This window comes from Perca flavescens, chromosome 11 (genome assembly GCF_004354835.1).
Source record: "Perca flavescens isolate YP-PL-M2 chromosome 11, PFLA_1.0, whole genome shotgun sequence".
NCBI classification, from domain to species: Eukaryota; Metazoa; Chordata; class Actinopteri; order Perciformes; family Percidae; genus Perca; species Perca flavescens.
Window position 1 is genome coordinate 33,324,735 of NC_041341.1, and position 15,975 is coordinate 33,340,709.

A 15,975-nucleotide genomic window follows, 5' to 3' on the forward strand; every position below is an offset into this window, starting at 1 on the left:
TGATCCCAACTTGATCCAGCGTTTTCAACTGTTTAACCGGATCGATTTTGCCCAGTTGTCATGGAGATGGATCTATTGCCATCTACTGCGAACACAGTAGTTGTTATGACATTTAGAATCAAATATATAATACTATATTTTTGATATTATAATATATAAATAGATTATGTTTAATACTATTTCCAAGGTCAAGACTGATATTTTATACTGAACTCTCAGCCAAGGCAGGTTAGAATTCCTAACACCTGCTTTGGCATGACAACAGAAGCGTCTGTAATGACAACAGAGTAAACTCTGTTCACTAATGAAGACCATGTCATACCATTAAAGGAGAAAGACCTTTGTGTGATTTCCATTATTGGGAATGTTTTGTCAAAGCTCTCAGTTAATTACGTTTTCCTGCTTGCATATTCATAACGCTACAGTTCTTTATAGGCATTTATCGCACAATCTGACATGCCCCAAAATGTATAGATTTTATTCCAACCATCTTGCACAGTGTGACAGGTGCAACAAACCTGCAAAAGTGCTGTTACAGCAATTTGCTGTAAAGGACTTTACTTGTGATTGACTTCAGACTTGAAAGCAAAAACATTCAGGTCTCAAGTTCTGACCTATTAAAATCCCAGAACATTAAAAAAAATGAATAGGACAGCAACAGGAAGGCCTTGCATAGCTGCATACTTTGCATATTTATAATTAGGACTATGCATGACTATGCATAGATTTCACTTATCACTAAACACTATTAACACAGCTTTGAGAGAAAACTGTTCAACCGCTGTGTGTGAATTTTATGATCAGCATTTAGACCTAAAGAATTTCATCTTGACTTGCAATTTGCTGATGGAGACTTGAGACTTGACCCGAACCTGTCCTCAAGTCCTTGAGACTTGGCTAGCAACTACGTATGTTAAAGTGCCCATATTATGAAAAAAACACTTTTTCTGGGATTTGGGGTGTTCTTTTGTGTCTCTGGTGCTTCCACACCCATACAAACTTTGAAATGTGTTTTTTGAAAATTAAACCATGTAAACCTATTCTGGTACAACCTTAAAATACAGTTATGAACCTGAAAATGAGCATAATATGGGCGCTGATTCTCACCAATGTGGTACAGCCCGATCCAGTCGGTAGCATCCACTTCCTCCTTAATGTCCCAGGATATGACCAGGTTCTGGCCGCGGTTCAGCGTGTACTCCAGAGTGGACGCCGTTAGTGAGGACCGGCTCTGGGAGGTCACCAGGTCTGTGTCACTGTTGGCCCGCGGCAGCCCGATTGGACTGCTGATAACGGAGACGGTGTCGGCGGCAGCCCCGCCCCTCTCCGCCAGGGTCCGCAGGTTCTCCGGGCTGAGCGTGTGACGGAGGTGGGGGCTGCGCCTACGTGGCGCTGCCACGTGTTCACGGCCCCCGACTGCGAGGGTTGGGGGATTGTGGGAACGGGTCCTGGGCGGTAGGACTGCCGTGGCGAGGGAAGGACGCATGTTGTCCGACTGGTAAAGAGACAACTACAAGGAATAAAAAACTTTTGATGAGAAGGGCCGAGAAGAGGCAGAGATGGGTAGGAGCTTCTTATCGATTGGGCTGGTCGTCAAAGTGAAGACACATTTTAGCCTACTGATTTATCCCTGTCGGCTCAATGAGAGTTGGTCTGAAGAGGCTGTCTTGGCTGGAAACATATGGGGGCTTCAGAAATATCGTCTTGATTGCTTCTCCACAGAGGCTCTTATTTCCGGCCCTTCCGGTCCTTGCATCCTAACACAACTACTGAAGTAGAAGATATCCAACAACAGTCCCAATCTTTGCCACTCTTATTTCATGTTATCCAATGGCAATGAGAGCCTAAAGATGGGGGAAGAGGAAAAAGACAAGAAAAAAAGAGTAAGCTAAAATTGCTCGCACACAACAAAAGCAATGCACGCAGTTGAGTTGCAATCGACAGATGACTGAACAAGCATTACACCAGGGGGGGCTGTGGGCTATCAAAGACCCTGTCAGCATCACAAATAACCCGGCACAACCATGTCACTCCATCCTTTATATCATGACAGCCCTTCTAATGAAAGGGGGAAATGGATGTGAGGAGGGCTTCAACTGTGCACAATTCCTTTTGTTTGTATGACTCAGTTTTACTGATTTATTGCTTACTTGTGTCAGAATGGTAAGGATTAAACACTACGCACTCTTTACTTCTTTGAATGATTAATGTAACACTTAATAAGAGTGTATATGTTCTTCTTGGTGGTACAAACAAGCCACTGTGGAGAAGTAGACTGAAATGATCCAATTCAAAATCCATTATCTGTACGTGACCATTGGAAAAAGAAGTCATTATATCATCCTAATAATCCTCAAACACACACACACACACACACACACACACACACACACACACACACACACACACACACACACACACACACACACACACACACACACACACACACACACACACACACACACACACACACACACATCAATTGGGTTTCTATGGTTTCCGTCAGTATAAAGTGCCTTAATAAAAACAGAGAAAGTAGACAGCCAGATGTATCTGCCTCCCAGGAGGCTCTTCAATCAGTGTATGCCAGTTTGGGAACTGTCTGGGGAGGGTTGTCAGAGTCTCAACGAGAGCCATTTTGTTTTGAAAGGAAAGGGTTAGCTTGTGACTTTAGAATCTAGCCAAAGGCAGCTGGTTTTAGACAGGCATAGGAGGGGAGTTATTTTTTCCCCCTATTGGTAATATTCAGCTAATATGTTCCTGGTGCAGTCACTGGAAAAGCACGTGGGCTCTAGTCTGAGCTAAGCCCTGATATCGTGCCTATGCGTCTCAAAAGCTGAGCTGTTCAGTGATGCGTTGAAACCATTGCTTCCTCTGCCAGCCTCAGCGCGGGGTCTACGCCGTATGCATTACTGTATTTAATAAAAACATTTGGATTGCAAAGTTATTAGCCTTCAAAAAAGCTAAAGTGAAAACCCAAGCTAGACTCACTCCAGTTCAAATGACAGAACCGTCACTGACAGTTGATGCTCTCTCTGACAGTATATTTTGATATTTAAGGAACAGTTAGACATTTTGGGAAATATGCTTATTCTCTTTAGATGAGAGTTAGAGCATGATATACCACTCTCATATCAGTATGGTAATTATGAAGTTAACTCCAGCTGCCAGTTAGCTTAGCGTAGCAGTTAGCTGGCTCCGTCCAAAGTTAGAAAAAAAGAAATCTGATATCCACTACCTCTAAAGCTCATACGTTACTGTATAGCTGCTTTTTTTTTAAATCTGGACAAAAATAAAAATGTTGAGAACAACTATGTGTGGGTGGAGGGACTTTTCTTTGTTTACATTTTGGCATATTAGCACCATTAAAAGAATGCCGAATTAGCTATTAGCACTTTCTGTTTGTAATGTACCCATACAGACAACTATCAACGGATTACTTTGATACTAAAGAAAACTTAAAATCATGATGATTCTCAGGCCAGTTCTGGAGTTATAAGGAGCATCCCTCTTCCATGGTTTCTAGGCAGACTAATGGGATGTTTATTCGAGATGAAGGAGATAATGATATCTTTGTAAAGTGTAAGTCACACTGAATCTAAATATATGTGTATGTATAATGTCAGTGTGTTGAGATTTGACTGGGTGAGGACTCCAAAAGGAGTGCCATGTTTTATGCTAATTGCACCAATCGGGTAGCCTAGAAATCTAGACGCACCCTAGCGGCAGCAAATGTAATCTGCAGCCAGGGGGGTCCAGGCACTCTCCGTTGGCTTGCAAGCTGGAAAAACCAAACTCTGGTCAGGCCAATCACATCGTGTATAGAGTCGGTGGGCGGGCTTATGGCTGCTGCTGCTGGGAACAGCGGTCTTCTGGAAGACTTGGAGTTCAGCTTTTCTTTGAGAGAATAACAGCACTGAAGTCATTCTTCAAAAAGGAAGATGTGTTCAGAGTTTTGCCGACCGGATACGGCAACAGTTTAATCTATCAACCAGCGTTGCTCTGCCTGGTTGTAGCGCTATCCTATTGCGTGCAGAGGGAATTTGAAAGACAACCGTTTATCCCGCCCCTCGGATTGAGCCCTGCCAATGGTGAGTTCCCAGACCCAACATCTTAGTGTGGGTCTGGCTTGTCAGACTACCAATCGGGCACTAAGGGTTTTAATGTACCTTTTAGTTGCCTCCATAGTCTGTGTCAAAGGCCCTGCTGCTGCTGCAACTGTTGAACATGTCAAATCAGTGAGCCAAAGTAAAATACCTAACCTCCTGTCAGACAATCCCTTTCATTCAAGCTGTATTTTGCTTTAATGTGTACTTTGGTAGTTATTTCTGTTCTTTATTCGTTAATATGCTTCCCTCCACTGCACCCTCTAACAACTTAGTCTGCATCATCTATCAAAGTCACAAAAATAATGAATTTGAGGCTGCCGTAAATGCTTCACGGTTGGAAAAAAATAAATAATAAAAAAATAAAAAACTGGATGTCTCCTCCAGTCATTTATTTCATCCGTTTGCACTAACTTTCAGAGAGCTAACAGGTAGATTGTTTGCGAGTGTGAGCGGGGGAAATTCTCGACCATGCAAAGAATGGGATATAATTTCAAAAGCCATTGGTATGCTGTAACTTGTATGACAAATTGTTTAATATGCTGTATATATTGCCCCTGAGCTTCTGAATCAATTCACTTTGCATTTTGAACCAACTGTTTAGAAATGATGAACTGGCCTCTAGGCTGATGTATGTGGATTGGCTGAGTTTCTGGATAAGCCAGGGCCTTATACTGAAATAAGATCTGCTGCATTTGACATGGTGGGGGGGAAGCCTGGACGTCCCTGACTCGACAAGATTACCAGAGCGCGGCTCCGGCACGCACACACGCACGCACCGCATACAGGGATTTATGACGGAATAAAACCTTCATCACAGATGCAGGAATACGTAAATCCCGCTCACGTGTGCTCATGGCCTCATACAGAGTCATGTAGCACAATCAGGGAGGGGCCATTTCCATAAACAAGCAGAAGCTCACTCTGTTAAAGAAGAAACCTAAATAAGTAACTGCTGAGTTGTTATGTAAGTGTTCCCTGGTTTGCCAGGCATTGTCTAACCCTGACGTGGAGTGGGAGACGCTGCGGCTGCACCCGTCCCACTTAAAGCAGAGGGGACGAGGACTGTGTCTACCGGCTACAAGCAGCACAGACCACAACATGACCTCAGGAGGGGCCATCGCACATCTGGACTCACTCCAGTGCTTTTCCTTATAAAAGATTGCCATGCCCGTCCCATTATAATCCCAATTCGACTGCTCTGCACAGCTTTGACCTGATGTGGGATTAGCGATTGATTCTCAGAAAATGGAATATAGGTATTATATAAGTGCCCAAAAATCTAATTGTGTTTCTATTTCTAACCATTCTCTGGGATGACGTTACATTTGATACCTGTCTAGCAGAGTCATCGGAGTACTGTTCTTGTTTTTAGACAGCAAATGCTTTGATCTCTGCACCACTGTGCAGCGAATACTGAAAAGAAGGACAGTCTGTTGATTGACAGACAACTAAATAATAGAACTAGACAATTCATCATTTTGGTTAATCATATACGATACACTATTCAAACTTGATAAACTACACATCAACGAGCCACAGTGTAGCCCTGGGTGATATGTTCCTTTATTAAACACACACACACACACACGCATGCTGTAGTCAATCCCATGTACAGTGAAACATCCTGCTGCAAGAAATACTCAGTGGAACACCAATTGTATATTAATTTGGTACAAAGAAGAACAAATATTGCTTTGATTTAAGGGTTTACAACCCAAAAAGATATTTTTCTTAAGTCTGTAGAATACCACTTGTAGGGTGGGATACCTATGCAGCACCGCGATACCTAATTCAGAATGGTATTTTAACAATAACAATGAAAGAAATTCATCAAAAGATTGACCAATAATAATTTATCCTTAGTTCAACCCCAGTGTTTTGCCAACTGGATATGTGAGCTGTAGGTTCTGTGATGTCAGGAAAGGGATTCCTCCTGCTCTCACCCGCTTTGTCTCTGTTTCTCACCAACTGTGTGTGTGTGTGTGTGTGTGTGTGTGTGTGTGTGTGTGTGTGTGTGTGTGTGTGTGTCAGAGAGACCCCTCTGTGCCCCTGTGGAGGTGGTGACTGCTGCTCTTTACAGCCTGAAAGAACGGGCACCTTAGGGAACTGGCACACGCACGCACGCACGCACGCACACACAAACAAACACGCACAAACGCACGCACACAAAAGTGGCACTGAGGTCTTACTGTGCCTCGCTGACACATAATGTTGTGAACAAAACACAAACCAGCACAAAAACGCATCACACACTAAACTAAATGCACTGCAAGTACAGTATGTCTGACTCAGAGGATGAAAATACATCCCGTCACAAACTACCTCCTCACTGAGCCCCGACAAAAAAAAGGTGGATGAAGACTGAGCGGGCCCCCTGGCTACAACTCAGTGCAGCGAGGCCTCAGTGGAGGGTGCAGCTTTGAGAGTCATTCTGAGAAAACACAGGCTACAAGGTTGGTGTCAAGAGTCTTTCCACCTCCCAGAAAATGCGCAGGCCTGACCCGCTCGGGGTATTTCTGTAAACACACCGCCCTGGGAGGACATGTCCAGGATGACTCACTCCTCGGGAGATATCCCTCCGTGACAGGCTTCAGCGAGTTGAAAATTGCATTTACGCCTGAATACTGATTAATATCGCCCTCTCCAGAAGAACGCTAACCTTTCAATAAATGGGAAAGTGGGTTTTGTATGGATTTATGAAAGGCATAAATACTACAGACATATATACAGATGATACAGATGGATCTGGGAGAGGCATTTGAGCTGCTGAACAGACTCTTCTCTTTTCTTCAACCCATATTTAAGAAGCAGTGTGGGGTCAGTTCAGGTTGTGCAGCAAGTGCACATTGTACAAAAACACATAACTAGATTTCAGAGTTTCCAAAAATATCTAAATATCACTGGCTAAATTTTAGGGAAATATATATCAAGTGATGCATAATATATGTAGAATTTAGTTTGTAGTGCCTTGGTTGGAATGGTTACAGCACATAACCACAATTAATCAAAAATCGATCTATTTCTCACCCCATCATACACTAAGCCAGGGGGCCCAAATTCTTTCATATGAAGGGCCAAAATGTGTCTGGATGGAAGCCCACAGGCCAAAAACATGTTATGTGAAAATGTCTTTTGTCTTATAGAAAATTAAAATTCGAAAACATAACATTTTGGAATAATAACACTGCTCTTTAATCTGCATATATCTCCCATATTACAGACCTTGTGTTACATTCTTCAAAGCCTTGTACAGTCATTTAGCACTTGCAATATCAGCGGGGGGCATGAGGCCTGTCTTTGTTTTTCAAAAGTCTTTCAACATTAGGCGCCAGGCTGACATACTAAATGGTCATTTTATCAGTGTGTCACTGCCTCAACCTTCATCATGACTGGCTGACTCAAAGCCGGTGACGTAAGCACGGCTCGCGGCACAGGAGGGAGAGCGGGAGAGAAAGAATATCATATCTCTTGTTATTCTTCGCAGATAAAACTTTAAAGGGGAAGTTTACCAGCACTGTGCTTTACAATGCCATAAAACTCAGTCGGAGTACCTTTTAGCCGCACAAAATGTACGTTTCGTTGTCATTCTGGTTAGGATTTCACAGCACTTTTAAAAAATAAAAAGGGATGATAAGCATGAGTGTGTCGCTTGCCCTGAGGGGCCAAAACAAAGGGCCCGGTGGGCCTGGTGTTGGTGAATTAAGGGCGCAAAAGGGCTGGGTATGATTTGAAATGTTTTGATAGTATAGTTCTGAGACTAAGCCTTAGTTTCCGTCTCAATAGCAAAATAAAAAGGGCTGTGTCTCAAAGCGCCTACTACACACTTCAAACACTTAGTTTTAGCCCAGTGTGGAACGATGGACACTACTCGCACTAAATGGGCGCCATCTTGACTACAAAGCAGAAAGGGGAGGGAACACCGGCAGCTGATTGGACGAACGCATCACGTGGGTCTGGCTGCTACCGAATTTCAAAGCCGACCATAATGGCGTCTCGTTCGGAATACGATCTTGTATTTTACGAAAATAGTTCACCGAAACGTGTTTCTGAAAGCATTTTAAGCGAGAAATAGGCCGTACAGTTGCTGAATCAGTCTGCTTTTTTTTTTAAATCGACAAAAGTCAGTTTAAGAGATTTTCGTCCGAATTTGCGTTCACGTGTTGCGTTCATCGCGTTAGTCAGGCTCATCCCGCTCGTCATTTCCGGTATGTGTTTAAACACGTGTTCCTTTTGGTACAATACTAATCATCGAAAGTTGGCACTAACCCTAACCCTAGTAAGTGGTCAGCGCACATTAGCAGTGTACTGACGGAAGGATGCCGAATGAGACACAGCCACGTTGTCTAAACACAAGCAGCCAGCAGGAACTAATTAATCCGTAATAAAATGCAGGGTAAAGGTGGAGAAAAAAAATATCTTGGAATATTTATTTGGAGCTTTCCCTCGGATGTGTAGTGGAGTACAAGTATACAGTAGAATAAAATGGAAATACTCCAGTAAAGTACAAGTACTTCAAATCTGTTCTTAAGCACAGTACTTGAGTAAAGGTACTTTGTTACAATCACACCAGAGCCGGGCGATATGAAGAAAATCAATTATCACAATATTTTTTTTTACCAAATACATCGATATGGACATTGTGGCAATATTGTATGGTTGACTATCAGTGATTTCACAAATATTTACATAATATGATTTGAGATAAATAATCATGTATGTGTCGTAACACACATCCTCCAGAAAACGTCCGATCAGGTTAAATGACCTTTGTGGGAGGACGGGCCTAGGGGCTTCAACAACTAGTCCCGTTTTTAAAAAGAACAGCCCCCATCGTGATTTCCTCAGCAGTCGGACACATCAAACATCTCTTCTTCTAAAGTCAGCCGCAGGTTAATTACAGGACAGCAGGTTCTCATGTTAGGAGAGCTGGTGATGGATTCTCAGTGACCCTTCACACTGCTTTAATCCGCCACTTTGATCACTTTAGTATGGGAACTGAGTTGGGATGTGTGGGGGGGCGCAGGGCTAAGGTATAGTCGCTGATGTCATTAGAATGCGTGAAGCTGCTTTGAAACATGTAGCACATAAGCAGACATGTATGTGTGTAGGCCTGTTCGGTGTAGTCTATATCAACGACGATTCATATAGAGGATCGCTCCGGTGCCGCAGGGCCGGAAGATCTGCTGGATGTCAACTCTTTTTGCCCAGATGTCCGTCACCTTCCTCTTTCTTTGTGTTGGCGTTCTAAACTCCGGTGGATTTATGAGGACTATGGTTAACTGCACCTCAGATTAGAGTTGAAGATCTTTGCCCAAACCCGACGGGACCCGACGGGTTCGGTCTTAATTTCTATCATTGTACACGGGCTCGGGCCGGGCTTGCGCTTGCGCTCCAGGTTGCGGGGTAAATGGATGCTGAGGAGGTGAAACAGAGGCTGTTGTGGATCTTGTTTTATTTCTTTGTTCCAACTTCCAAGTGGCCTATAGCCTACGTTAGTCATGAATAAATTATGTTAAAAAATTTATAAATTATTCATTCTTGACAAAAGGCAAAAGAGCCGTGTGCGCGCACACATTTGAATAATGTCGGGCTGTAAAGGGGTTCGGGCCTAAAAAGCTGTCAATCAAAATGTACTTGTCAGGCTCGGGCCTTTTCGGGCCAAACTTTTAATGCCAGATTACAGCTCTACCTCAGATCTCTGCAGGGTAAATCCAGACAGCTAGCTAGACTATCTGTCCAATCTGAGCTTTCTGTTGCTCGACTAAAACTACTTTTGAAAGTACACATGTTCCACCAAAACAAGTGGCTCCGTCCGCCGCTTAGCGCCACCCAAGACGATTGTGATTGGTTTAAAGAAATGCCAATAAACCAGAGCACGTTTTTCTCCCATCCCGGAATGCTGTGTGGACTAGCCAGACCCTCCTCAGCAGCGCTGTGAAAGAAGGTCTGGCAATGCGAGACTTGGGTGTGTACAGCCAGCTCTTCTTCTGCATGTTGTGTAGATTCTGCATTTTTTTTTATATTAAATGGTGAAAGGGTCAAAGAGGATGTCTGCATCTTCTTACCCACGTCCTTTAATTCAGGGGTGTAGCAAGTCATCACAGGCTGGACTCCCTTCATTTTTCTCTCACCCTCTACTCTGTCATGATATCATCTACCCATCCACAACTCAGAAACTTCACATATTTACACATCTGCAACTGACATTATAGGTCCTGCGCTCAATCTGGACAGTTGTCAGAGCCAAGCACTCACAGGTTTTCCCCTTGTCAAATTCTGTCAAGTGAGGAAATTTGTTTTTTTTGTGATGATGTGCAGGGACAAAAATCTTTCTGCTTGTTCCAGTTGGTCTCAGATTACATATTTGCTTATCACATTTTGAGAAAGCTGTGCAGTTTTGCAGATTTCAGCCGAACCCCTTAAAAGAAACAGTTGGCAAAAAATAAAAAATAAAAGTACAAGCAATTTCTGCACTGCAAGATCTCAAAGGGAAATTCAGCAAAGACACTGCAGGCCCATATGAAAGATTATAGCATAACCCAATCTTAATTATGACCATAAGATTATTTCATTATAGATAAATGCCAGGGCATGGTTTTGTGAGCTGAATGATAACCGTTCATATGAATGTAAACACAGGCCACTAGCTCATCATCTCAGAGTAAAAGAGACGTGAAGGTAACCCCCGCTTACAGCAAATCACGTTACATAACAGTTTGTCTCCAACTTTAATCATTTCAAATCAATGTGTGCGCTGGCGAGGCCGCGCGCGGCCGCTCAGCGCTCATGACTGGAGGCTGCAGGCCATATAGGGACCGCACTGGCGGAATGTGCAGGTGTCACCGCTCGCTATTGGATTACTGTGGGAATTCCCTACGTCATTTTTCTTTTTATGCATCTCTTTCGCAAGACGCATGCATGAAACCAAAATCGATCGATTATCACCTATGTGCAAAACCACAAGAGCAGCAGCAGTAGCGGAACACGTTACGCATAAATAAGACGACGCTGCGGTTGTTTAATGACAGATTCAACTGCTTTAGCATCATCATCCTCATCATCATCATCATCATCATCGTTATCACCATCACTGCTGTAAGCCATTTATAAACACCTATATACGGCCCCTTCATTCTGACTGGCACACTGGGTGGCAGAGCTTACCTTTGGCGCAGAGGTGCGGGTAGAAGAGAGCGGTGTACGGAGGATGACAGCGCCGCCACCAACACCTGCTCAGTGGTTCATGCGCGGGGGATATCACGGTTTAGGTCGTTATCCCTGCAGTCCAAATGAGGCAGGACGGGCGGGGTGCCGCCTTAGGGCCCCCCCCCCCCCCCACCCCCTCCCCTCCCTCTCAGATTCCGAGCCTCGGCAGCTTTGGGCTCGCGGTCACGTATCGAGGCGGTATCCCTCTGAAAAGCTGCGTCGCTGCAGAGACACCTCGGCCCTCTCCGGTAGCAGTGGTCCAGAAACTCCACCGGCACCTCCCTGCACTCTGTCCACCCAGGAGGCTCCTGCTGCGGCGGGCTTCAGGCGTGCGGCTCCTTATTATTCTTTATCGCGTTCTTATTCTCCCTCTCTGCATCGCAATGCTGCAGTCAGTGCAGACTGGCCGACGTCCTCCCACCACCAGTCCCGGCAGATGCACAAATCTGACTGGGCAGAGCATGTAACCGCTGTCAGTCCCAAAAAAAAATAGTAGCCTACCGGAGGATGGCGTAATGTTTGGTTATTTGCAGTGGAGTAGACTCTTATTGCTGGTGGGGGCGGAGGTTTTTATTCAGTAGATAGTCGTGCCTGAGATGTTTTTTTGTTGTTGCCGTTGATAACATATATTACACACACTGCATATTGATGTGGGAAAATGCAAGAGTGGGAGGTGACTCGAGACAGAGAGAGAGAGAGAGAGAGAGAGAGAGAGAGAGAGAGAGAGAGAGAGTGAGAGTGAGAGAGCGAGTGAGAGTCAGAGAGAGAGAGCACACCGACTGTAGTCAACCTGTAGAATAATTACACTGCACAGATACAGCTAAGTGTCAAGTGCAGTTATTCAAGTAGGCCTAACGTCACCTCACATTGCATCTACAAGCCTACATTTGAGTGATAAACAGTGTATTCTCAACTACAGTACATTCATTTGAGAGCTAAAGTTGTTGAATGTTAAAAAGCTAGCAAGATTTGAAAGTAGCATCTCCTCCCTAGCTCCGTTACCTTTGGGGCTCCAACCCACACACACACACACAGATGTGCACGAGCGCCACTGATTCAGAGCAAAGCGGAGAAAGGACCGCAATTTGACTCGCCAAAATTACTAACGTTAAGTTACCAAGTAACCGGCAGTGTCCATTTTTGCTCCATTGTCCAGTAGACTTGCAGTAACTTCGGTGGCAACATGCGCCACGAGCTGAGGGGCAGCCAGCGGGGCGAGGAGGCATTTCATTGGATCTTTCCAAGAAGACCGCGCGGCAGTGATTGGTGGGCGTTTTTACAGGATTCCAGAATAAGCTACATATAAAGGATCATTTTCACATCAAAGCCCATAAGTTATTTATTGCTGTCGGGGTGTAAAGACGATTTCAAACGATATATTAAAAAGTGTAAGTCTAAATTGTAAATAGTAACCAACCCTGCCTTATCGCAGAGGCTTAGTGTAGTTTCTGCTTAGTGTAGTAGTGCTGAAGCACCCCTAAAACTCATCTCAGCACCCCTGAAAAATAAAGTCCTTATCATTGCGATTTTGTGAAATCGTTTAGTGCTCAAACGTTATTACTTCTGCAAACCTGATTTTAGCGATGGAAAAGAATAGGATAAATTACGACAGGCTCAGCTCAGTTGGAAAGTCAACAGTATATCTGCGATTCCCTGAACGAGGGCGCCTCAGTCAGCCTAGGGAATTCGGTCGTCCGAGTATGGCTACTCAACCACTGAAAAGGTACGGCTAGAGTGAAAATTAAATATAATCGAATGAACATGTTAAGTAGGCTACAGGTGTAGTATTTGTGGAACCAATCTGTGATTCCCTGATCACAATGATGGCAATTATATCTGAATTAGCCTAGCTTATTCACCACGGAGTCCAATTTTGTTGGGCAATGTTGGATAAAATTGCTAACTGTAGTCAAATGTACTAGCTTAGGAGTAGCTAGCCTACAACGAGTTTTTAAAGTGTGCTATTAATAGCCTGCCGTAACGGTTTGAGCACCGCTAAAAATAGCCTAGCGCCGCCGCCTATGCTGCACTCCCTACCAGACACTTTATTTTTAACAGTCAATGCCAATGAAAAATAAATAATTCGACCTGACGGATCATCAGACTCATTCATATCAGAACTGAAACACTGGAACAACAAACCCTGACCCACTGTCTGTTTCCCCATAGATGGATACGTGTCTTTTTTAAAGAAAACAGCAGGTTCAGGTGAGAAAGTATAAGATACAGTAAGTCTTTAACATTATCCCACTGCACTGAACAGCAACCCCATATTCACATATGTTATAGATAGGGGAATGTACTAACCTTTGGTAGCCTACACCATACATTCTCTGTTGATTCTGGTTGACAGCACAAAGGAGTGAGGAGAATAGAGAGGGAGAAGGGCAGACAGAGCAAGATGAACAAGGTGAGAAAATGGCTAGGTAGTGTGTGTGTGTGTGTGTGTGTGTGTGTGTGTGTGTGTGTATATATATATATATACACACACACACACACACACACACACACACACATATATATATATATACACACACACATACATACATATACACACATATATACACACACACACACACACACACACACACACACACACACACACACACACATACATAAATATACACACACACACACACATATATGTATATATATATACAGTGAGGAAAATAAGTATTTGAACACCCTGCTGTTTTGCAAGTTCTCCCACTTAGAAATCATGGAGGGGTCTGAAATTGTCATCGTAGGTGCATGTCCACTGTGAGAGACAATCTAAAAAAAAAAAATCCAGAAATCACAATGTATGAATTTTTAAACTATTTGTATGATACAGCTGCAAATAAGTATTTGAACACCTGAGAAAATCAATGTTAATATTTGGTACAGTAGCCTTTGTTTGCAAGTACAGAGGTCAAACGTTTCCTGTAGTTTTTCACCAGGTTTGCACACACTGCAGGAGGGATTTTGGCCCACTCCTCCACACAGATCTTCTCTAGATCAGTCAGGTTTCTGGGCTGTCGCTGAGAAACACGGAGTTTGAGCTCCCTCCAAAGATTCTCTATTGGGTTTAGGTCTGGAGACTGGCTAGGCCACGCCAGAACCTTGATGTGCTTCTTACAGAGCCACTCCTTGGTTATCCTGGCTGTGTGCTTCGGGTCATTGTCATGTTGGAAGACCCAGCCTCGACCCATCTTCAATGCTCTAACTGAGGGAAGGAGGTTGTTCCCCAAAATCTCGCAATACATGGCCCCGGTCATCCTTTCCTTAATACAGTGCAGTCACCCTGTCCCATGTGCAGAAAAACCCTCCCAAAGCATGATGCTACCACCCCCATGCTTCACAGTAGGGATGGTGTTCTTGGGATGGTACTCATCATTCTTCTTCCTCCAAACACGGTTAGTGGAATTATGACCAAAAAGTTCCATTTTGGTCTCATCTGACCACATGACTTTCTCCCATGACTCCTCTGGATCATCCAAATGGTCATTGGCAAACTTAAGACAGGCCTTGACATGTGCTGGTTTAAGCAGGGGAACCTTCCGTGCCATGCATGATTTCAAACCATGACGTCTTAGTGTATTACCAACAGTGACCTTGGAAACGGTGGTCCCAGCTCTTTTCAGGTCATTGACCAGCTCCTCCCGTGTAGTTCTGGGCTGATTTCTCACCTTTCTTAGGATCATTGAGACCCCACGAGGTGAGATCTTGCATGGAGCCCCAGTCCGAGGGAGATTGACAGTCATGTTTAGCTTCTTCTAATGATTGCTCCAACAGTGGACCTTTTTTCACCAAGCTGCTTGGCAATTTCCCCGTAGCCCTTTCCAGCCTTGTGGAGGTGTACAATTTTGTCTCTAGTGTCTTTGGACAGCTCTTTGGTCTTGGCCATGTTAGTAGTTGGATTCTTACTGATTGTATGGGGTGGACAGGTGTCTTTATGCAGCTAACAACCTCAAACAGGTGCATCTAATTTAGGATAATAAATGGAGTGGAGGTGGACATTTTAAAGGCAGACTAACAGGTCTTTGAGGGTCAGAATTCTAGCTGATAGACAGGTGTTCAAATACTTATTTGCAGCTGTATCATACAAATAAATAGTTAAAAAATCATATATTGTGATTTCTGGATTTTTTTTTTTAGATTATGTCTCTCACAGTGGACATACACCTACAATGACAATTTCAGACCCCTCCATGATTTCCAAGTGGGAGAACTTGGAAAACAGCAGGGTGTTCAAATACTTATTTTCCTCACTGTATACACACACACACACACACACACACACACACACACACACACACACACACACACACACACACACACACACACACATACATATATATATATATAAAAAAGTGGACATATATTGTATGGGCATAAACACTTCAAATATTCCATTCCCATTATATTTACTTATGCATTTCATGGAGGACTAGGCTCGTAAGAAAAAGAGATGTTGGATCTTCCCCATCTGGTTCAGAGGCATTATTAGATTAGATTATTCATCATTTAGCTGTATAACCATATCAGTTTCTATCAATGATGTAAATGAAAAAGTTGAAAATAAACAGCAGAAACAAACATGAATAATCCTGTCTAAAAATATGTTAACGCTTATTTTACCAGTTTAAGGTACAGTATGTGCAGGGGCGTAGCTCAAAAT

The 15,975-nt window shown here is 43.6% G+C and overlaps 1 protein-coding gene across 1 annotated transcript in view; it reads right to left on the reverse strand.

Moving 5' to 3' along the window:
• The window catches only part of hecw2a (HECT, C2 and WW domain containing E3 ubiquitin protein ligase 2a), a 54,489-nt gene extending 43,057 nt beyond the window's left edge, over window positions 1–11,432 (reverse strand). The window contains exons 1-2 of the mRNA XM_028590484.1: window positions 11,274–11,432; window positions 1,108–1,844 (exon numbers count right to left, since the gene is read on the reverse strand). Of these exons, the coding sequence (XP_028446285.1) occupies window positions 1,108–1,486 (379 nt within the window). The 5' untranslated portion in view covers window positions 1,487–1,844; window positions 11,274–11,432. The remainder of the gene's footprint in view (window positions 1–1,107; window positions 1,845–11,273) is intronic.
• Between the last annotated feature and the right edge of the window lie 4,543 nt (window positions 11,433–15,975).